The sequence below is a fragment of the Opisthorchis viverrini genome (assembly GCF_000715545.1).
Source record: "Opisthorchis viverrini unplaced genomic scaffold opera_v5_490, whole genome shotgun sequence".
Lineage (NCBI taxonomy): Eukaryota > Metazoa > Platyhelminthes > Trematoda > Opisthorchiida > Opisthorchiidae > Opisthorchis > Opisthorchis viverrini.
Genome location: NW_008752148.1, coordinates 82,393 through 107,392, shown reverse-complemented (window position 1 = coordinate 107,392; position 25,000 = coordinate 82,393). Strand labels below are relative to the sequence as shown.

At 43.1% G+C, this 25,000-nt stretch overlaps 1 protein-coding gene across 1 annotated transcript in view; it reads left to right on the top strand.

Moving 5' to 3' along the window:
• T265_11369 (hypothetical protein) overlaps window positions 1–25,000 on the top strand; it is a gene marked incomplete at both ends in the record, with an annotated part of 93,489 nt that overhangs the window by 45,836 nt on the left and 22,653 nt on the right. Inside the window, 2 exons of the mRNA XM_009178006.1 lie at window positions 4,872–5,095; window positions 23,473–23,663. Of these exons, the coding sequence (XP_009176270.1) occupies window positions 4,872–5,095; window positions 23,473–23,663 (415 nt within the window). The remainder of the gene's footprint in view (window positions 1–4,871; window positions 5,096–23,472; window positions 23,664–25,000) is intronic.

Here is a 25,000-nt window from a genome sequence, read left to right as displayed (position 1 = left end):
ACTTCGACTACCTGAGGAGCACCGATGAGGTAGTGAGTTGTCGAGAGGCATTACCAAAAGATTAGTAAAAACAACAGTTTTATATGTTTGATTACGTTACAACTGGGAGCTTAGACTGCCGTTTTTGAGAAGGTCACCTGAACGAGGTGACTAAGCCCCCGTAAACATCAATACGGAAAACGTGCATTTTGTAACGTTCAAGGATTGTTCGTTCATCAACAAGTTTCATTCTGGATAAAGGGTTACCACCACCGTTTACCCCATTTGCATGTCCAGGAGTAACTTAGTTTCCTGACTCTATCGTTTGTACTAGGCATCCATTTTCATTCGTTGTTTAGCCGAATTACAACACAGACAGACGGATGAACAAACAAGTTGGTCACAAACAACATGATGACTAATCGTTCACGTGAACAAAATCAGGAGCGAAAGACACGGCGACGCCTTTGTTTGTACAAGGGGTGCAAGTAATGCAACAGCCAGATTAACATGAATTCGAACGAACCGCTGAAGTCGGTTGCACGATCCCTTAGACAAAAGAATTCAATCCAGTCTAATGGGTGTTTTGACGATTCGACAGCCGGCGCAGATTAATAATATGCTTAATGGCAAGGTATGCCAGCTCCCCAAATGTGAAAGTCTAATCCGCTGAAACATTAGATCGATTGGTTAATGGGATGCCGGGATTTCGGCAACTACTAGCTACTCGTGAGTAGGTAAGGGCTCCAATGGAAGTATAGCGAAGTATATGGGTTGGCCTAGGTCAACCGCAGTCAAGTGGTTGAAAGTCAAGCAAAGTGTCTCTTATATCCGGAGGCACATGTGGTCTGCAAACACCATAGACTCACTAGATGGAAGACAGCCTAGTGGAATATGTTGTTCTAATCCGACGTTTCGGTTGCCGTGGGCAACCTTTTTGAAGAATTTCTGAATTAGTTGTAGAAATCCTCAAAAAAAGTTGACCGTGGTAACCGAAACGTCGGATCACAACATCGTATTCCAACAAGATGTGTTTTAACCTTAAAAACATCACATGGCACTCTATCTTTTCAACATTGTCCTAGCCAATCGTTCGGCTGTAGCACCCTCTCGGTGCCCAACTGGCATGCCACCAGAAGGGCTGAGATACTGTCAGGTTGCTCAAACCTAGACGGGAAGTCGAGATGCAGAGGTCAGGTTCGAACCACGTACCTTCCGGTCAGTAAATTCGCGCTCTAACCTTCTCAGCCATCTTGTCTTCATCTCGTCCGAGCTAATGTTCGCCCGGAACTCCCAGGCGTTGTCAGAAAGTGGAGAATAATATTGGATTCCATCGTCTTGAATTTTATGGAAAACAGGCTAGCCAGGTAAACATAGGCAACTGTTGATAGATCAGAGGCCAGGGGATTCCATCTAAGGATATACGGTGAGCTGTAAAGTCACAGATGGAAACTGAACTGGGTATTGTGGTTCCTAGCTCTCTATTGTCAACCTACGTGTTCCAAGAGGGCGATTTGGAAAGGAAAATACAGGGGAAGTACGGCATCAGCAGTAACTGTTGTTGAGAGACAGGAAAGTTTGAAAGTTCTGTTGGATCAATCAAACATTGTTCTCTTCGGAAAGACTTTTCACGTTAAGCTACTTTTAGCGTTTATGACGGCATCACATTTGAAAGGTTTGTCACACTGGTGATAACTAATTAGGCAGTTTTACCTGTGCCAGCTTAAATTACTTCAAGTGGTTTTTTGCTTCAACAGTCGGGGTGTAGCCCCTTTTTTGGTGTTAAATCTTATCGGAACCCATTTGATCAAGCTGGTTGCTCCGGAAATAGAAATCTTGATGGGGAAAACTGCGAGAAACATTTTAAGTTCCATTATGGGGTTTTGTTTTCAATTCTACCGGAAACATCCGGAGTTCTCACACGGAGTTACTAGGATTCTTCAACGTACACAACCTAGTGTTGGGAATTTCGAGAGATTTGGAATCAGTAAATACGACATTTGCGAAAAACACACTGTCATCGACTTTAAACCAAGACGAAACTGCAGTGTTGTGTATAGTTTCTACTCGACCAGCTTGGGCCTGAAAGGTGTTCTTTGGCTGTCTAAATTACAATCATCCCAGTAGTGACGAACCAAGGCGAGACCTGAGATAGTGAAATCACGGAGTGATACTGCTGCTCGGACACGACTAGACCGAGCGTGAAAACATCCTAAACGAGAGAATCAGTTGGGTTTTAGATAAGTCTCCGGCAAAACCAAACTCGTTTGCAAATGCGTGTATTTCGCGAATAACTTTGTGTTTTTACTCCCACAATAAGGTATATTTCTATGAGCACAATNTTCGCCCGGAACAATAAGGTATATTTCTATGAGCACAATTTTCAATCAAACCGTTAGTTCAAATATAATGGTTTTAGCCGTCTAGCGACGTGAAATTTCCTTTCAGTGATTCTCGCTTTCTTCGGACAGATTAGATTTAAAGTCGAACAAGTTGTTTTTCATCCACCAATCATATTTTCGAGATGAATTTATTCTCCGTCTCAACAGTAGTTTTCGATTAGTGGATCCTTTATCATTGCAAGATTGGTAAATGCTGTGAGGCGACAACTCAACAACACCAACTTCTATATTGTTTGTTTTTGACCAAGCCATTAGTGTCCACAGTTGTGAAAGCAGCCTTGTTATTCCCGGTTGCCCTCTTCTGTCAAGTTCCACACCTCCCTACTGCAATCCTTGCAACCCAAGGTCGAATTATCCTCCGCCACTAAATATGGGACTCGTCTTATCTTGTAAATCTATCTTGAGATAAAATATACAGAGAGGTATTCCTTATGACGATCAGATAAGCAATCTTCCGTTGGTAACTCACAGAGGCTCTATCACAAGCTGAAACAATCACCTTCAGGCTCTTACCGGTCATGGATCTCTCTATGAAAATCGGTAACAACAACAATATACCACAGTTAGAGAGCCTCGATTTCACGTGACTTTGTTGTAGAGAATCGGACGAATGACCAATGGTTTTATTAGGAGAACCAGCTCCGAATGTAACGTGACTACGTGGCTACCAATGAAATAACCGATTTTGTTGAGACGGATTTCATTGGATGTTCTTCACTCGGCCTTGACAGATGAGTTGTATTCTTAGTATCACTTTTTTGACCCGCTTGTACGCGACAGTGATCAATAGAGCAGCTAGATCGCACGTTCGTTGACTTTTTCTCGTTTGATCAAGCACAGCAGGCGATCAGGCAGCTATCCAGGCCGCGGTTCAAGGCAATGGGAAGGCTTAAGTGTCTGCGGCCCACAACAAGTTGGCGACGAACAACAGGTTTGTTCACTGAGCTGAGCAATTTGGTCACCAACGTTTCATTACCAGTCGAACTGACATAATCAGACCAGAAACGGGATTAGTTGTGGAAGCAAGCGAACGAATGTTACAGAGGAACAACCGGATATGTCATGTCTCAAGACTACCCAGACGTCAACCAATCAGAAGGCAGGTCAACTAACGAGCCAATAGGAATAGCCAAACCAATAATATTAGGTAAGGGAGAACTTGGGTGAGTGAACTCCATATCACTCCATGCAATGCAATAGCAACGCATCTCCATTTGCAAATCAAAGATACTCTAACCTTCACTGATGATGAGACGTCTGCGACCGAACTACCCAGCTCAACGAATAGACCGATGGCCCTCAAGGCAACCTAAAGAAGGAATACTTTCTTCAAATACAAAGTCGGATGGATTTCAAACTTATCCCTCATTCACGAAAACACTAGTGGACAATTAAGAACTCTGTCTAACTGGCAACGTCCAACATACGAAGCAGGTGATTGGTTGATAAGGGTTTTCCCGCGCAGTTTGCTGCGCAGTCTTTTGAAGGACATTATGAATGGAAGATTTGATTGCCCCACTAAACTCATTTGCGAATGGATGTGTACCTCTTTCTGGTTACCATTTGGGATTTTGGAAGTAAATAGAACAGCTGAAACCCGAGGACTACGCCCATCTGCCGAACCCAGGGGGAGACAGGAGTTTTTGTCAGCCTTCAACCACATGAGCTTTGGGGTCCACTGAAAACCTCAGATGTGCTGGGCATTCGTCTGCAGGTTTTAAGTTTGAAATTTACAAACCGCGGCAATCCACATCACATCCACACGTATGCTTTTTTCATTTTTTTTGGCACCTGAGAAAAGCAGACTTTATTTAAAAGCTGAAGACGCTGGTGTAATGGTGGATACTACTGATGAAGCATGCGAGTATTACGTGGTTTTATCATAAGTCCGCTTTGCGTCTATTGGGAAGTGGGATTTATTACAAAATTTGTGGAATTGATTTGTAGCATTCGTTTACATTTGGGTAATGGTCAATGAGTATCCAGAAAAGTTCAGGACGACACGTTGGAGAGGAAGACGGATGCTCAGTTTTTTATAAACAATATGCACACGAAAGTTTTGCTTCTGTATCCAATAGTCTGTGACTGTTAAGTTGGTGTTTTTCAATAAATAGCCGCGCAGCCTGGACCTTCTTCTTTTCACTGGTATCGACTAACTTTGAAAGAATGTTTAGCCAAAAGTGAACTCGCTTGTTGATTGACAGCCATTGCAGAAACACCCATCAATGAATGACTTATCGTATGTGGTTAGAAACGACATAAATTACAACCACTTCAATTCACACATATAATCTGATAGCCCATGCGAAATTAACACGCTTAGAATGATGCAAGAGTTTTTCAGCGGACTGAGTTATTGGTACGCAGTAAGCATACATTGTCCTGGAATGATGCGAGGTTTTTCGCGCCATTCGTCAACAACTCACCTCGTTTTTCCAGTTTTCGGCCGGGCGCTTCAAGTTCATCCGTTCAACGAAGATGTCGTCTCAGGCGCGAGTATACAGTAGATGTCGGTGGTCCAGTGGCCATCGATCAGCCACGGTCGGGAAGTCTATCCAAATCTGGGATACTACCGAACCGAACAACGCTGGCCTCTCACACGCCGGAACAGTTCAGTATATCAAAGACCCAACTTTCCAACGAGTCAATCGAGTACAGCGAACCGGAAATGGATATACCGGATGAATTACGATTCACAGCCGAAAGGTTCCAAGGTAAGTTTTCATGAGATTTAGGATCTTTTACGTTAAGATTTTACGCCTCACTCTTCAACCTCAGATCGTGAAGAATAGGTACGCCCTAAATTCAATCGAAATTGCGATACCTAGGATTTATGGTGGGGGAAACTTTTTTCTTGGCTAGAAAAGGGCTGACCACATCGAATACAAGAAAGTCCGGAGCCCAAGATAGGGATCCCGTATGACGGAAATCATTGCCGTTATCTTCAATAGTGTAACACCAGTGTTTAAAACATGACAGTATTTTTAGCTGTGTAAGTCATGATTGTAGACGAACTGTAATACTGTTAGGGCTCCCAGACCTGGACAGAAGGGCCGGTAAGATCAAAGCCTTGCCATAAGGTAGCGTCACTTGGCGGAGGTTGTTAGTGAAGTTCCAATCGCCAACCCGGGAAACCAGTAGACTCTGTTCATCAAACCTCTATCTATTGACCAACCTGAAATGAGAGACTCAGTAAGTGTTTCACGGATTCCACCAAGTATAGCTCGATGGGTCACGGAGTCACACAAACCGTCACACCATGGTAAAGTTCCGTCATTTCGTGACGATTAACACACTCAGACAGAGTTGATCATCCAGTGGAAACACAACGCATTCGTTTTTACACTCCTTTCACACCTTGTCTGAGAGTCTCCAAACTTTAGGTCAATCAACTAAGATCCAGATAGCCACTGAATATATATGAACTGGGATGAACTAACGCACAAACTTGTATATACACCTTTCGACAATATTCTGGAAGAAATACAAAATTCGACAAAGATTTCTCCCCTCTCCCAAGGCCATTTTCTTCTAAGAACGGGATTGACCATGAATGGTTTGTAACAAAGAGTGTGTACGTGAACCACACAAACGTGTGAGGCATGAAGGGATTATAAAAAAACATTTACCTTTGCCAGGTGAAGGCTTCTTAGCCTGTGCAGACTTGTCTGTTGAGGTATTATATGGCGCAATAGGACGTCATTAGCACAGTGAGCCGAGAAACATTATTACACCCCAATGCATTCTCAAATAATAAACGCTTTCTCTGCGGACTAAAGAATCCTTAGGGTGTGAAAACCACCCTGTGGTAACTCAAGACCCAGGAAACGTTCACTCGTCAGGTGATTCAGCTTCTGAAAAATACGAACAGAGAGATTTTATGTATTGCTGTAGTTTCTCTTTACAGACCATGCAGCTAGTCTGGTCGGTGAATTCTACAGCACATGCTCGATAAAAGAACCAGCTAGCTAGCTAAGAAGCGAGTGACCGAACCTCTTGGTGGAACGTACAATGTCAGCTGACCCTAACCCAGATCTGATTAAATCCAGAGTTGAATTATCGATCGCCAGGGATCTAAACGACACAGAGGACGGAGCGAAACACAAGTCATCGTTCGAAGCTTAAGCACGAATCAAATGGCTCCAGAGACAGGGTTTCCCTGCGTTTCCCTGAGTGCTTGTTCGTTTTTACCCTCTCCTCTGGACTAGCGGAGGTGTGCGGGTTACTCTAATGCTCCCTTGGGTTCACCTTAAAACCTCTGTGAATGTAAATTACACATTTTTAACACCGGAAGTGTGGGACCCGCACAGCCTCAACTTGGGATTTACATACAAACGAATCATAGGTGGTTTTCGTCCCATTCGGTTCACGACGTTCAGCGGGAACTCAATACTTGTTAAAAACAACCAGTATAAACATCACAGGGCGGGAAGGGCCTGCTGAAAGATAGAATCACGACAGTTTGTTTTGTATGGAAAATGAAAGGCTTTTCACACCTGGAATACCTTGTTTTTTACACACTGTTGATTGATTGTTGCGTCAATACTGGCCTGAGCAGTAATTCGCAAGTTTCTATGTTTCCTTTATCCTTTTATCGATCGTGAGTGACACCCAATGACGAGATGCCTCAGCGCTCAGCTGATCGATAATTCACTCTAGCCAATCGCCAAGTAATATGTGGTTCATCAGTATCACAGTTCAATCGAGGGGAAAAACACAGGCAAGGAAATGAATAACTCAGTCAAACTGAGTGTAGTGTTTGAGAAGTGATGTACACAACAAAAGTCAAATAAACAGAAGCTGTTTTCTTCAAGTTAACCTGAGCAATGTGGTTGTGGCATTTAATAAAAACTTTGGAATGACTTCCAAGAAGAGATTTATTCACCGCTCGTCCTCCAGTCAGACAGCATCTGAAGGACTAGCTTCTTTGCCGGACAACATCGGGTACGTCCATCGATATACCTGTTCCTATGGTGATAGCCGGTCGCAAATCAAGTCAGCTATCCTTTTGGATGTTTGAGCACATTCCGGTGAATCTCCTCAAAGGAAAATAGTGTCTTCCTGACAGTTCAGTTTTAGCTCACCTGCTTGATACTGGATATCACATCAGCGTTGCAGCAGTCTTTGGAACTACCAATGAGTTCCTTGAGATTTCCGAAGCCGACTAGATATGACAGCTTTGTGTGCAGTAGCGCTTTTTATAGACACTGGCATACTTCTTAATCCCATGTGACTCTCAAACAATTTGACACTTTGCGAATGCTTTTGTCCAATGAATCAATAAAACCCGTTAGACATTTGGTCAGATGGATCAGGCTGATATGCTTTGATGAATTAATACCACCACTCGCTTTGTGCTGCTGCATACAGCAACACTGAACTAGAGTAATTTGTTATACTTCATAACGTAGATCTCCACAGGAAAAATAACAGAACTACGCTAATTTCGTGCAATTTGGTTCCAAGTAGAACATAAGGTTGACGGAAACCCGGGGACAGCGGCTACCTGATGAGCCCCAAGAAGGGCGAAACCGGTCGTGGGCTGTCGATGGATTTTCAGCAACCTTATGAGTAGTACATTACAAATATACATGTATCGTGATAGTTCAAATATCGTAGCGACTGAAACATGAGGCGGCCTGGTGCAGCACATTCAGTTGCCTGAGAACATCATAAACGAGAGATTCAGCTGGGTTCCAGGTGAGTCTCTCGGAAGAACCAAATTAGTTCGCAGATGAGTGTATATTCGCTGAGAACTACGCGCCGTTTCGGGTGATTAATTGGATCACTTTCGATATATTGTGTTAATAGAAAGAGCGTAGACATGTCGTGGGAAACTGAACACGTGCATATTATTGGAGATTTTTGACTCCTATTCAACTAAGGCATCCACGGCGAAAGATACGACTGTTTACCGAATGCACAAACCAGCGACGTTTCATAGAATTTTGCGTTGCGTTTCAAAGCAGTGGATTTCTATTGACACAAGCAAGGTTGTTGTTAAACATCAGTAGCTACTAAAAAAGAAAACTAAATTATCTTGCCCAATGAATTCGAAATTTTTCAAAATTCATGGATGGCTTTTATCAGCATCCATGTGGTTTGCAGGTCACCTATGAACTACCCGATTTTCAGATGAAGAACTGCACTCACCGCTTCTATTCAGATTGAGCTATCCAGTAGTATCGAAGAGGTGTACCTGGAATCGAGCCCAAATGGATGGTATACCAGGTTGTATTCTAACTTTCTTCGCGGGGAACAAAGTATACATTATGGGTCGCGAGCCTTTTCACGTGTATTCTATGTCCACGTGCTGGAAAAATGGGATTCTACTGCGCTGCGATCCAGGAATGGGCTGAGCGCTTCCAAGGCCACTGTTAAACTGGTTCCACAGTTTAATACAATGCAGTGACCAATGAAGCGCTGTTTATTTTAAATGTTCAGGCTTGTCACTTTCTTGAGAGTCTCCTTCGTGATTTTTTCAAGCGGGATAATAAGAGTAAGTCTGTGATAATGAATCATCAGCCTGCTAGTTAGATGACAGTTGGCTCTTGTGGCCTAGAAAGTACTATGGAAATCTGGTATGAATTGTGGAAGAGCTTTGTTTTAGAATGGTCTATTTTGTGAGGAATGATGTAATCGAGGCCTTTCAAAGATGACATCCAAACAGCATTGAGCAGCTATTTCATCTTCATTGGGAATCACCGGAATTACGCACCTCATGAAGTTTCGAACCACCGACATCCAAGTCAGTGGATGAACAATTGACCGTCCGGTCAGTGCGAACGATCAGCTGTGTGGTTGATTAGGAAAGCTCTAGCGCCAGTCATCCTTAAATCACATGACCTGATTACACCTATTGATTACCTCCTCGAATGTTGACTTCTCCGGTGGAATTACTATTCTTGAGTCACGTGACCACGTCATGTGGATTCCATGATTAAGTGATTAGTGGCACTGTGTAAGTACAAGTTACCCACAATACTGTTCAGCCTCCTTAGTTAAACTACTAGCCGTAAGGTCATCGGTTCGAATCTCCATAAAGGTTTCTGAGACGCGTACCACAGATGGTTTCCAATTTTCAGAGTAGATAGAAAATAAGTCTCAAATTGAGATTTGATTAGTCACCAGGAGGCCTTCAGGTACCACGGTTTCACTCTACATAAATCTCCCACGAATCGAACACTGACTCAGTTGTTCATTCTCATTTCCTGCAGCTAAATGGCAGTAACGATAGATTTCATCTCGCTGTTTTTGTGGTCCTATGAGATGCAGAAACAGAAATTTAATCTAAATTAATTAAAATTTAATTAAATAAAATTAAAAACTAGCCTGGATTACTGGTATGCTTTCTGTCCTTCCACGCTCGTGTTATCAGGCTAAACTCTGTGTATCTGACATTAGGCTAATACGGTACTCATAAGTTTGCTGAAAATTGTTCGACAGCCCACGACCGGTTTTGCCATTGTTGTGGCTCATCAGGTAGGCACAGTCCCCGAGTTTCCAACAACCTTATGTTCCGCTTGAGCCCATGTTGCACGAAATAAGCGAAGTACACTCATTTTCAGACCGATTAGGTTTTTCGGGAAACTCACCCAGAATCCAGCTGAATCTTTCGTTTATGATACTTTTAAGCAAACGTATGAGTAGTGTATTACGTCTATACATGCATCGCAATATCTCGAATAACGTACCAGCTAAAATACGAGGCGGCCTGATGCAGTACATTCAGTTGTGTAAAATCATCATAAACGAGGGATCCGGCTGGGTTCCAGGTGAGTCTCCCGCAAAACCAAATTCGTTTGCAAAAGAGTGTGTTTCGATAACTGATATTATTTCTAAATAGGAATTTTCTTCGATCAAGCTGGAGCACGTCTGCGTAGAATGTGTCTGAGGAATGTTTTCATAAAGCAAAGTAAAACTGCACCGTGTCATGATGCGTCAGAAGAAAAGTCATTTATTCTACGTCTACTAATGCAAAGCACAAATCATCTATTCACTGTCCATTCAACCTTCAGAGAACACTGCGTTAAAATCCTCTGCCTTCGTTAACTTTTAACCTTTCAGTGATCCTTAGACTGCCAATCGATAAATGCCCAATAGTAGTTGCACAGTGTCTCAGAATGTCTCTTGACTGAGCTATGAGGGTCTATGACACCTTGTCACTTTAGTACATGACCGGATTACCAGGCATACACTTGAGAATCCATCCAGGATACGAGCTCACAATACTTTGATCTTTCCTTGGCTTCAACTGAAAAAAACTGTACCAATCATAGTTGAAGTCACGTGTCAAAGTACTTCTTGTGAGTTACTCTTTTACACATGAACAATAGGAACACTCGACTACGCCAAAACTCTACTTATAGGGCTCGCTATGACTAACAGGGATGCGCATTTGGAAAAAAACCGCCATGGTTACGTAATTGTTTTCCAACTATCTTTGATCATCACATCTACAAGGACTGTTTTTTTTGCCTTGCAGTGTAGAATCTGTCTTTCCCCATTCTACACAAAAGTTCCTTGTTAATGAACAATAGGGACAAAATTGCCAAATTCTTCGGTGCGTTATGTGGAGCTTGACATGTTACTCACCAATTCAACAGTAGTTTTTGCGGACCGTGATAAGTGGGGTCCTCACGAGGGAGAGTCTTTGCCGAAGGGGAAGAGCCATTTGTTTGGCACACTGTGTTCCATTTTGCAAATTTCAGCTTGCAGTTAAAAAGGTCACCTTTTAGAAAGATGCTTTCCAAGTTCGATCCCATCCATTTCGGGCTACGTTCAAGGAGATCATAAAAAAAAACGAAAGCAGCTTAAACTACATCTGTTTACAAAAAGAAACAGAATTACAGAATTTGCAAACTATGCTGACAATGACGAAAGACTCAGCTAAATCCCAGTCGAATCTCTCCACAAACACCGCCTTGTGTTTCAGGCAATATTTGGTATATCGAAGTATATTTTTTCGACGGAACACACAGCCCATAAAAGTGTTGGAAATTCGTCGACATTCCAAAACTGGTTTTGATTTTTCTGAGGCTCATCAGGCAAAAGAAAACAATTTCTCGGGCAGTAAAATCCCATCTAAGCACGGTGTGCACGGAAAACGACGAAGTTTTTAGAAAGTGGGGTTAGAGGCCCTTAAGCTCCTTATCCAAACGTCTGCAGTTCTCTCTGTACACTCGCGTAATTTGTTGGTATTGGAAGAACTTCGTAAAATGCTCAAATAACAGTGCATGGTGACCGCGTGTGCGACCACACTGTAGTGATCAAACACGTTAGTCCTGTGTAGCATCGCATTAGAGTTCACTCAGTGAAGCAGCCAGCGATGAGCATGGATCGAAAGTCAATACCGCGTCTACTACTTTTTCTCTGGTGTGATAGATGAAACAGAAGTTTTAATCCGGGAGATTTGTTTGATTGGAATTTCATAACTGCTTATTTGTGATCACAAGAGTTTCGAGAAAGATTTCAAGACGCTTTTGACTGGGAAGCGCATTCAGGCAAGTCATTCGCTGCAAAGGTCAGTACTGTTACCTGGTTTTTATGGCGACGTAATATAGATGACATTTACTTCGTTAAAGTTTACCGTTTCGCATGGAGTATAATCAGGGTAGTTCAGCATACATCGATAAAACAGTGACATTCTCAGATTGCCTAGCCTAGATTGTCCAGACAGATCATCAGTTGGGGGTGTCCCTGGGGTTCTTCTATGCTAGACTACTCATGAGATCGTCCCATTTTGCTAACTATGACAAGGAAACACGTTGTTACCAGCCACACAATCAATCCTGAATCCTGAAATTCGGCTCCTATGACAATACACAGCCTCAATTTTGTTTCTGTCGGTCGATAGCAAGTATTTTCAGAGTTCCCAGTGTGATCATTCAACTGGAAGATGATTGGGGTTGATTGAGTAGTCAGGCTTCTGTTGGGTATCTTTAAACCACTTACCAGCCAGTCGTCATCCGAAATACGTATGACCTTGCTAACAAGGTTGCTGGATTTCAGTTGGACCTAGACGATGTTCTATTTAGCTTCGATGTCAGCTCAATGTATACGAACGTTCCTAAAGCGGACGCTCTGAAAGAAGCGTGGTGGTTGCCACTGGCACAAAACTATGCAAGGATGAACGCAACTATGTGTAGACGAAATAAGTGAAGGCATAAAAATATGTTAAACTTCATAAAGGAAACCACTCACAAGGTTGCTGAAAACTCTTCGACAGCCCACGACTGGTTTCGCCTTTCTTGAACATAAGGTTGACACAAACTCGTGGACTTCGCCTACCTGATGAGCCCCAAGAAGGGCAAAACCGGTCGTGGGCTGTCGAAATGGTTTTCAGCAACCTTGTGAGTAGTTTCATTCATGAAAATATACTGCGATATCTCGAATATCCTGCCAACTGAAACATGAGGTACACTGTGCGAAGCACATCCAGTTGTAGGATATAATAAACATGTTCCAACTTCATTCATTTTGTCTCATTCATTTGTCTCAAGAACAAGATTTAGCAATTGAATCTCCAATATCCCCGATTTCGGCCGTCATTTACGTAAAAGACTTTGAACAGAAAACTTTAACCGCATTCGGGTGTCCGCCACAGGTTTTCTGGCGTTTCTTTCGGCGTTTTCTTTCAATATCTTAAGACATTGTACCCTCACATTAATCTTAACATGGAGCTAGAGTCCACATCGGCTACGCTATATTTCCTTGACCGCATGACACACAAGAGTGGTGGGGGATTACAAAAGACTTTCGACCGGATACCAACAGACAATGGAGCGTTTTTAAACTACTCATCAGCACATCCAAAGGTGGTACATGCTAGTATAGTTTAGTACAGTAAAGTAAGAGCACAGTGCACGGAGGCAGTCGGCCAAACAGCAGCAAAACTTGACGTAAAAAAGTGACTTCAATTCAGCAGATAGCCAGTAGGTTTAATTAACGCAGTTGAATATCAGGTGATAGTCAGTGATTCGGCAGTGGACACTGGGCACTTGGGAAATGTGAACATTTTGAGACGAGTACTGAGATTCTCACCACTGCAACTGACGGTCGAAGCAATGAAAAATCGCCACACATCGCCAGCGTATGGAGAGCGGTTTTAGATCAGCCGAGACAACACGGGGCGTTGTAATGTTATCACCCTCCATTTTCCTGGCAACCCCAAAAACCAAACCAACAAAATCTGTTAACTTCGCCCAAGGGGATTATTCCATTGAGGGGTCCTAGAACGGAAAAGCAAGGTCTCAAAATCCTGATTCAACCTGAATACCTAACAAAGCTTTCGTAAGTTATCCACGATAACGAATACACAGGAACAAACAGACACCTAGAACTGATCAACTCGGCTAGGCATAAAAAATCTCACCGACTGGTTCTCCGACCATCTTAAAACTCGGTCACCATGGCAACTTATTCGCTTGATCTGACGAAACTTTTGAATCAAAAGCCCATCAATAATTCCTAGTTTATTCCTATTGTTTTTTACCGGTAAGCGATAAGTTCTAATCTACATGGAACAACATCCATCGTCATCACACTTGATTGCGTCCAATCGATATAAACACAAATCTGGTGTGTGTGTGTGTGTGTGTGTGCGTGTGTGTGCGTGCGAACGGGCGGGCACGCGCAGTCAATTCGCAAATAACATCACAAAGATCGTTTAGTCTAGGGTACCAATGATGCACTTCACTTATCTCAGCAATACTAAATCATAGGAGACGATGTAAACAAAGAGATGGCTTCACAAACTGGGAGAGGACGGAAATTTGTGGATTTGGTTTCGGGGGCATACTAATGGTGCTGGTGCCCGGCGGCGATGGTCGTGGCAATGACCCATGGTTCAAAATGTTCCCCTCCCCTAGAAAGCATAAACAATTCTAGAATCACAAGAAGAACTAGTGTCTGACCAAATGATACACAGTCCGGAACTCAGACAGCACTACGCACACGTGTGTATGGCTATCAACAAATGGTTGAAGTCAAGACAATTCGAAACGTGTCCGGTGCATAAAATTGTGTTATGCAGAAAGTTGATGCATCCACCGTGGCCTGCGAACAAAGCTGGTAGCTGTGCCCCCGAGATCCAAACAGTTTGTTCACACCTGATATCAGTGACAATAGTAACCAAAGTATATCGGATAGAAAATTAAAGTCAGTATACAATCATATGGTACCTGATACATCCAGATGCTCTTTCGGTATGATGTTCCTCATGTATTCTATTCATTTTGCTTTGAAGCAAGATGCTTTCTGCAAAAATCAAATCCGGAATTCCTCTCGGAGCTCAAAGGAAGTTTTTTCTTAAGAGTACCTCTTGTAGGGAGGTCGGAATTCCTTTCAAAAAGGGGCAAACACAAAGTAAAAAACTTTGCTTATCACGTAAAGCTACACAAAATGACTTTTGATGAATTCGTTCGGCGTCAGTGGACATATCTCTGCCATCTGAACAGCGTTAGCTTCCCACTCATCAATCTTTTTTCTGTTAGACACAATTTGCTCAACGTCACGCACCAATGAAAAATGTCTAGAATTCGTGTTCAGAGCATTGACAGATCCGGTCCATGGGGTCAGTTTCAAACTTGTTCCTAAACAAAGAATCAAGAACTATAAATTGCTTCAACGTTGGTTGGAAGACTTTTGGAAACAATTAGGAAGTCATGGTTTCACTGAAGTTTGGAAAACAGTCGGTAGATTTATTGCCAACAAGTGGAAAGTTGCTGAATACCCTATCGACAGTTGGGTCGCTGATTATGTAAAGTATAGTTTAGCTGACGATTCATCAGTCTATCTTATAATTTCGTTTCCAGTACAGGATTTTTCACGTTTAAATTACGTTCGCATGTTTTTCGATTACAAAAGGTCGTACTTTGGTCCAGTGGTTATGCCGACAACTCGTTCGAACCGGCCTGGCATGGAGTTACAATCTCATCACGCTTGTGGCACACATTTGCACTTGTCTGATGCGCCTCGGAGTACTGCACCTGGATCAGTCCAAACCGGATAATGCTAAATCTGTTCCCACAAGACTATCTTCCTCTCTTCCCTCGGAAGTAATGGCAACTGGTGAGATCTCTGAAAGGTTTGATGTAAGTTTAACCGTACTTTTGTCTTTCTTTTCAACCGCAACAGTGTAGATAGATATCGACCAGAGGTGAACACTGAAATCTACAAACGTTGTCTAGCTACAAGCGTCTATATACCCGAGTTTCTCCAATGTGGTAAGTCCTGACAGGAAGGGGGAACTGCATCGATTTCATGAACCGAGATCCATGAGTTGCTGGATTTTGAGTTCTTTACTTCTGTACCTCTGTGTGAATTGAAGTGCTACTCATTCTCAACTCCATCAAATTCTTATGGAAGCCACTGAAGATTATCTGAACTTAGCAGATCATTCTATGTGCGGCAACACTTATGTTTTGAAACTCTGTACAACAAGTAGATGACAGAAACGAAGTGTCGTAAACGTCGAAACGCACATCAGAAGACAGCTTCGGATTGTGCACCGAACTATACTCAAATAAATGTCTTCTACGCAGCAAAGTGTCCGTTTGGTCGATATTGGTGGTTGGAGTTTCGAACCCATCACCGCCCAGGTAACAGTTTCAACACGACCGTCTGTCGACAAGCGGCTGACCAACAGTATGATCCACTCGCACTTAGCATATAGCGTCACTCATCCCTCCGAACCGCGAGTCCATCACATTGCTGATCAACGCTCATGTGCGAACAATTGTATTCAGGCCACTAGTCTCGAAGCCGCGAGCTCAAAACTCCCTTGAGTTTTGTGAGATGCGCTCTGGTTGTGATTTCCAATAAAGATGAAACAGCTTTTCAGCACAGGTGGACTTCACTTACAGGCTGAAATCTCAGTTGCTACCTTCTTGGTTCTGAGGTTTCCATCTACTGGTCTTAAGAAACAATTGCTGCTATTGCACGCTTACAACGCCGCACAATTCAAATCAGCGTTGTTTAGCTGCGCTTCCCGTTGACGATGGCATGTAGACAGCCAATCAAGTCTCACTACGTGTTTGGGCTGTACTAGGGGATATGTTCGTGATCTACTCAGTGCACAAACCAGTAGTAACAATAATTCGCCGTAAATTACTCAGCCGTTGACATGTACGCTATATAAAATGAAGTATGTGGAGACTGTGAAACAACCAGGCCTCTGGCGCTCATGTTCTACATCGACGCAAAGTCCAAACTAATCTCCATATGGTTCTGGGCGGTCTGAAGACCTTTCAGAAGTCTTTCCTCGATCCCAACCAAGTGGAAGATTACGCTACCCAGTGCAAAAATATCTAGCAAGTCTATTACTTAATTGACGCACAGAATGATTCCGTGAATCTTTACGTTACCAGGCTTTTCGGATGGTATCTTTAGGTATAGTGAAAAAAATTGTGGTACAACGCGGGTATTTTAATTGCCACGTTTGCTCGCGCTATCTTCAAGTTAGTGTACTTTGCCATTTACTTTCGAAGTTGTTCAAAAGCTCGGTCTTATCTCCAGGCGATGACAGCTGTCTTCTGATTTTGGTTGGAAGACACGTTTTAGAAATCGACATTAACCTCGTGGCCTACAGCCAGACCCCGGTTTGTTACCACGCACGAATTCAGCGGGTAAGACGTCTGCGTTCACACACAATTTTTTCTGGTTTACCGACAGTTACCATTGAAAAAGCTTGATACTGTTAGAAGTCACGGAATACTTGAGTAGTAGACCATTAGGTAGATGGCTCTTTAAAGTTTGACACTGGGTAATGAATTCTCCCACGCGGTTGGAAATGAGGACAAGCTCTTAAAAATCAGTAGACAATCAAGTGCAGTTCAAGAGCTTTAATCACCAGTCAGTTCGCAATGGCGTGTAACTTGATGTTCGCAAAGAATATAAGGTCGACGAGAGTTCGGCAACTGAGCCAACTTAACGAGCTTCAAGAAGAGCGCCCGAATAGATTTCAGCAAACTTATGAGTAGTATATTCCATTAGATAAACCATCTCTCATAATTTGTTACGCTTCTTTGGACGTAAATTACGGTATGCCTCAAAAAGTCAAGTAAGAATGTCGGAGAGATATTTCTTCCTCCACCGTTCCAGTGTTTGGAGGATAAAGATATTTTACTTCTGGACGAATACGCTCATTGGCTTACCAGTTTGGTTTCCAAGGGAGACTCACCTGAATTCCAGCCGCAGCTCTCGTTTGTGATGCTCTTTGAAGGGCATTCAGCAAGATTACCAGTAGTGCGTCACTTCTATATTTAAATTTTCTCGATATAACCCAACCCATTAGTTTGCTGAAGACTGTTCAACAGTATGGTCTTTCTTGGGGCTCAGCAGATAAGCATAGTCACCGAGTTTCATCGATCCTAGGTTCCACGTAAAAATCCAAGTTTGATCAAGTGGTTCACTACTCTTATTTGCGAATTAAGTTGTTGGTAAAGACAGACTCACTTGAATCGTAGCCGAGATTCTCCTTTATGTTTTCATTCGAACGGATGTACGGCACATAGACACTGTAATTTGATGCAGTTGGCTCTGATGTCTCCGCATTCCTGTTTTGGACTTTGCTGAATGCATTAACCGTGGGTAGTTGCGCTTAGAACCATGGTTCCGTGTTTCACCTTTGGTTTCATCTTCACAAAACTTTGGTTGCCGGCTTGTTAGGGATGCGTTTCGTTGGATTTGGTGCTTGCGTTTGTACACCTGATTTGTTAGTAGCTAGTATCAACATTGCGACCGATCAATCAGCCCTGACCTTACCATTATCGTATGTGTCTGAGTTCTCTTGTTACTTTCGCCGTTGTTGGCCACTGTTGGTGTTGGTGCCACAGGTAGAATGGCAGTTTTAGTGAAATCAGACTTGTTTGTCTTCTTACTGAATAAACGGAACTGAAAAAACATTCAAAAAACTAACATAAATTTTTGTTTACAATCGGAACAACTTCTCAACTGTCATTCTAAATTTCCCGATCTAGGATGTCAAAAGACGCGATGAGTTGTCTGCCACGCCCTGTTCAAAAACCCCAGTGTGGAATCGGAACAACTTCTCAACTGTCATTCTAAATTTCCCGATCTAGGATGTCAAAAGACGCGATGAGTTGTCTGCCACGCCCTGTTCAAAAACCTCCAGTGTGGATTGTGTAGTACTTCCAGCTCGCAACAAAGATGTCTACAAATTAGCGTAGCTCACTGGATTTGAAAATGCTGAAATGCAGATCGTCAAAAGCATCAGAATATTGACTGTTGTAGTTACGCCAGTGGCGACCAGATAGTTCACCTCGTCAGTGTCTAATGTTCTCCAACGATGATGTCCTTGTCGTAAATATTTTCTGGTGGCACTTCTATCGATTAACCGCACCGTAGTCTCTCTATTTAGACAACGTTTATTCCATCAGCCAGTTTCATTCTTCATTAGAACGCCTATTCTCCAAATTTCCGGCACTTTCTGTTTTCATTCGGACTTGCGTGTAGATTATCACTCATTTGCCAGTGTCGCGTTTGACCAAACACATGAATGGTAGTAATAAAACCCGGAAGGGGGGGTAGCTATCCACCTACATAACTCATATCTGGATTTACCAGTACTGACTCATCCAGACACATCTTACGTTTTCTGTGAAACAGGTGTTCTTCAAAAAATCAGCTCAATACCAACCGAATCCTACTGTGGTAAGGGGCTTCAAATGAGTGTGTTGAACAGCGGAATTATCTTCAAATTATCGAATTAGGCCCTTTAGTATAACACTACTTATGAGTGTGCTGAATACCCATGGGGACCTCAGTGACAGTTTTGTCTAAAAGGAGGTGCAAAAAAATGATTTCTCCGTACAAACAGAATTAGGCGTCCAGTGCGCCATCTTCGTGAGAGGGCGCAGTTGAAGAGACGGACTGAATACCACATGAGATATTTTGGGACAAATTTGTCGTTGCCATGTCCTCAACCAGCATTCGGTTTAATCACTGAAAGGGTTAGGCTCGGTAAGGGTACCATAGACGAGTCAGAGAGATGGCACTGACTGGCCTGCCTGTCAAGGCTTTCCAGTCAGGTAGCATCACAAACACTTAAAACCTACCGGAAATTTTTGGGTTTTGCTTCTGGTGGTTGCGAACTCTGTAGAATGCATGCTCACGTCACACCTTGTGTTTGACGGCATGATAGTAAATACTTAGGTTATCAGCATTATAGTTGCATGAGTAATATACTGACTGATCTTGTTTCATAACCGTACGGCCCCACTTACCACATTTCCGATGGAACCAAGATTGCTGGCTACTGTTGACAAATTCACACGCAAACGAGTGTATTCACAGATTAATGTGAGCACCCTTTGTTCGATCCTTGTTAGTTTATATCATTTTAGTCTCAAAATATTGGTTTTTCAGAAGAGAGACACCCGGATATCTAGAAAAACATTCCTGAAACGGTCTTCTTTGAACCATTTCTGACCCTTTTTGCCTTTGCGAGAATACCTGTACATGTACTAATGGTCCTAATCACTCACACTGATGTTGCCCCCATGTTTGCTGAAGCAACGTCTGCAGGCAGACTGCAAAGCTTGGCAAACAAATCAACCGCCACGTGACCAATGAACAGTTAACGCACCCGATATATTTTGCCACTAAATTTGTGAACATTTACACCTTAGGGAACATGGCTTGTAATGATCAGGAATATGAGAACGAGAGGTCCAGATCTCCCGGTGATCTAGTGGTAAATTCTGGTCGATTCTGTTCGCCCTTGAGCACGACGAAGAAGCCTGACACGTGACCCTTCCATCCTTTGTTTTTAGGCGCTTCTGTTGAATGAATGTAAAGTGGTCATTTCCACTTGGCCTTCGCGGTGTCAGGTTTGAAGGGCTCAATTAGCTCAGATGACCTGGTGAATTCAGAATGTTCATTTCCGCCTCAGGTTGCACATCAGCCATGTGCCCAGTGGATTCTGATCAACTTGAGTCTAAACTGTGTCTCCGTAGGACTTTTGCATTCTCCTGTTTATATAGCATACTGGTCTTTGAACACTCTTTGCACCATAGAAACCGACATCCTTTCTTCTCACGTTAGAGAATCATCCATGAGTTTTACGGTACATGCGCACGCGCGCTCGTTCATTTCGGTTTCAACATTCACGTAAAATAAACCGCTGATTCATTCACCTGTTGACCACACCTAAATACGTGAAATCGCCCGGTAGACGTTACAAGAAAACGAGTTCAGAATGAACTGAGAATGGGTACAAACAATTTCTTTAATGTTTATAACCGGAAACACTGCGTTGCTTGTCTCGCCTTCTTCTCTACTTATGCGTTCACGGCGTCACCACATAAATGTCAGAACGCTACAGACAAAGACCACACATTCCGAGACTTCAACCACATTTGTCTTGCAAAAAATGTTTCCGAAATTGCAAGATGCCATGCTTAAATCATCCGCATAAAAACCAGCTGTCTGGTAAATTCTTCTGCAGTTCTTTGCTTCAAGAAATGGGCTTGAGCGATAAGAGTCATCCAACTTTTTTATTGGTGTAGTCTACACAATATCATCTAGTTCACCTCCTTAGACTGTTAAAATATCCCAAGAAGCAAACGTCATCTCGAAACATAAAATTCGTGCTGATAAGCCGACCCGACACTCCGATCATACTGTGAGAGTTTTTGACGATCTTTCATCAATCTTTTCTGCACGTTTAACAGCCTTTTAGAGTGCTGGTTTTGCAAGCCATATTGTCAAAACTCTTGGTCCTGTTTGCACTATCTTGATCTTCTCTGCGGTTGACAAATTGCTTCACGAAATAGTCATCAGATGAAAGGTACTGTTCTTACACCACTCGTTTCACGACAACTCGGTAACCATGTGTGGTATGCCGGCTTGATTTTGATAGGTAGTAGTGTAATAATCATTCAGCAGTAACATTTCCGGTGGCTAGCTGCCACGCCACTCGACGGAAGTACGAGGGTTGAGATACTGCCAGGTTGCCCAAACCTGCACAGGCATAGTCTAGTTGCCGGGGTTGGGTTCGATTCATGAGCCTTCCTCTTAGCAAGTTCACTTCCTGACCACTGAGATCTCTGGAGCTGATCAATAATGATCAGTTGAAGAGTTTTGAAAAGTGACGTCAACGTATACCAAAACCCCAGATGAACCGTACAGCGTTTCCTTCCTTATTAGAAATCATAAATAGTGCGCACCTCGCGAATGACCGAGTAAACTCCTAAACATCGACTAAAATAGCAAAATCTCAGCATATTATCTACTAACAAGAATATGAGCAACTTATAAGGAAGTACAAATTTCGAGTGGACCCTTCCTATGAGAAATCGTCGGTCACAGAGGCAAGTGTGTCTGCGTGATAGGAACATTGCGTGGTTGAACATTGCGTGGCGTTATGTCCTGATAAAGGGCGATTTAGTAACACTGCGCTATAACCGGATTAGTGTTCAACCGCTTGCCAAGGGGATGAAAATTCGAATGTTTTTGTAGAACCATGAAATGCGCCCTGCCAATGATTCCCAATGAGGATGAAGCTGCAGCAGGTGGCATTTCAACTTCTCGGCTAATTAGCATTCCATTTCATCTTGCGAGCAACGTTGTCCCAAAGCTGCGAATGAAACTCTCCGTGATTTGATTGATTTGTTTCTAGCTGCACTTTCCTCTTGTACTTGCCGGAATACCACCCTTGATAGCGTTGGAATTGGCGCCGCTAAATATATTCTGTTCGCACTAGCTGGAGCTTTTTCACATCAAGCTGCTGGAAACGTTCACCAGCAGATTACGCTCAAAGATAAAGACGGGGCTTCTTGAGGGATGCCCGCCTCCGCGCCGCATAAATAGTCATACGGCGGTTGGTTCTGTGGGTCGGTAGATCACTAGCGGGATGGGGAAAGGACCGCTAAAAAAGGGCATTAAATTTACTGCAAACAACCTTATGCTAGTTGTGAATGAGTACATTGGTGTTCAGGGTAACCTTGTCTACTCACTCGTGTTTGGGGATCCAAATTAACAGTGGGTATGATTGAGGGGACGAGATAGCTCAGTGATTAGAGCGCGAATTTACTGACAGGAAGGTCCGTGATTCGAACCCGACCGCTGCCTCTCGGCTTCCCCTGTCTAGGCTTGGGAAACCTGGCAGTATCCTAGCCCTCGTGCTTCCTTCTGGTTGTATAGCTGAACGACTGATTGATAAATTATTAGGTATAAGCGACAGTCTATATCCGTTCTAGGTGACACACGTGGTTGAGCACCGAGATTCATTGTGTCTCAAGGTCAGTCCAAAGTGGAATTCATCTGGCTAGTCAGATTTCGTCGAAGTGTCACCCAGATCCAACAGTTTTTCAGACTTAAACCTGTGCAGCCATGAAGCTGAAACAGTTCTGTTTTTGCGTTCCACTTCTCGGCTGAAATTTGCTTGCTTATTTCGGGAAGCGTCGTTAACTTCGCTCTACTGTAAGCCACATGGCCCGCGTATCACATCGCGTATCGGTGCTCATACTATTCCGATTATTTTTGAGCATTTCACTGCTGAGGCTAGCTCACCACAGGTTTCGGCGATTCTTGAACTGGTGCTGTAACAAGATCTGTCAGTCGTCCGCAAAGCGTCCACGTTTTTTCTACTTTTCAACGGATAGTCAAATGGCCCGCAATCTGCAACCTTGGCCCATAACATGACTGCTTTAAACGCGCTTTCGTGAGCAGAGCCTCTCCGTAAATTGGATGTTGTGCCAGTCGTATCGGTGACAATCTGTGACATTGCTAAAATAATTGAAAACACAAAGAAACGTAACACACAAAGGCAGGATTTCATGTGATCTTTTGTTATGACCTGTTGGTACACGTGAGGATACTGTTAACTAACCAGTGAGTAGTACGCATTCCGCTGATAAACTACAGTTGGTGACTTTCTGACCAATGTGAATTGACAGAACTCTTGGTTCTCTATACTATTCAGCCAAGTCTAAGAAGCGTAACAATTGGGTTCAGTTGCTTCTTCTATCCCATGTAATATATGATATTGCTATTTTTATCATCACGTTTGTTACTATTATTCTACTCCAGTTAAACCAACACTACAAATGGAGCGGAAGCCGTCCAGGACAACTGACTAACCTACTTGAACTCTGCCCCACTAACCGGCCGTTCGATTTCACCGCCAATTCCATGCGGTCTAGCCAAGAAAGCCTACCATTTCAATCCCGATTCCAGCCAGATCTGTCTGAGCTTCGGAAAGAATATGAGTACGAACTGGAACGCTTGACTAGGGAACATGAACTACAATTATTCCGAGTAAGTTATTCGGAAAAAATCGCTTCTAACTGAAGCCGGAATACCTCAGTTTATAAATAACGTGTCAATCAGTCAGGTATTCGTTTATCCTGCACCACTGAGCTTAAATACAGTCAAATGTGGACTGAGAATAGTCGTTGAATTGGTCCAGAAAATGAATACTTTTGGGTATATCTATCACACGATCCAGGGGCCTTCAAAAAGAGACCGATGGACTCGATAGACATGTGCATTCTCAGCGGACAAATGAGTAACTCTGTTTGGATTCTATTTTACAAGACACCTTGCTTAATTTAAAGGGATTCGCGGCATGAATGGTTCCGTGTGGCTCAGCTAAAGTTTCCGGGTGTGCGCGTAATAGGCATATGATCGCTTTTTACCCTAATCTGCATTTCGCTTGGCAGTTGAATTCGGTACCCTTTGTGAGACTATCAATAACATTTGTCTTATGAAACTTGAAACAGATTCGATCCAACAACCATCAAAATGAGATTCAGGCACAGTTAATCAACAGCACTTTCATGGACTCGTATGCTTTGTTTGATAGCGTCCCGGGTGACAACGCCGTTTTATCAATATCATAAATGACGGTCACTTAAGTCATAAGGTATCGTCCATTTGACGGCGCATAGTTGAATCTCTTTGTCTGGAGCTAATCAATCCTTTCAAGAACCATCCATAGAGTTCGAAAGGTCTGTGCATGATCTATTAGGCTTGATTCGTGTGCTTCTACTGTGTGGTGGACCCGGAACATCACAAAATATCTCCCGCCGCTATTTATCCATTCACGTTTTGAACAAGTCTACTGACAGCACAGAAACTGCGTCACAGAGTAGGAGATCTCGTGAGTGGCAAACAGCGGGATAAGGCAATATCGGCAAATGAGATGGTTGTGTTTGTGTGCACGAAGTTATTACATCCTGTTTCGGGCTCCTTACAGGAGCTGGAGGCAGTCCTTATCGAGGATTTGATGAGCGCCCTGTTATTCAATTCAGCCGCCGCAAAACCAATCAGGTAAAATAATGTCAAACTGAGAAAGTATTCCGTCTCTCTGCCGCAGGAACAAACTTACGTGGAGATGTCAGTAACACTGGTTGACCTTCCGCCATTGCAGGGACATTTACCAACATCCAATATTTCCCTTAGACTCGTTAACTGACATTTTCGTCTCGCCATAGTTTACAGTCTTGTATCACCAGAAAATTCTTCAATAATTCATTTCAAGATGATTCCATATCTTCACATCCCTCTGACTTATCCACGTTACTGTGCTCTAAGCCTTCCCGTCCACCCACGCATCCCGGCACGCGCTTGAAGGATGACCTCGATTCTGGACA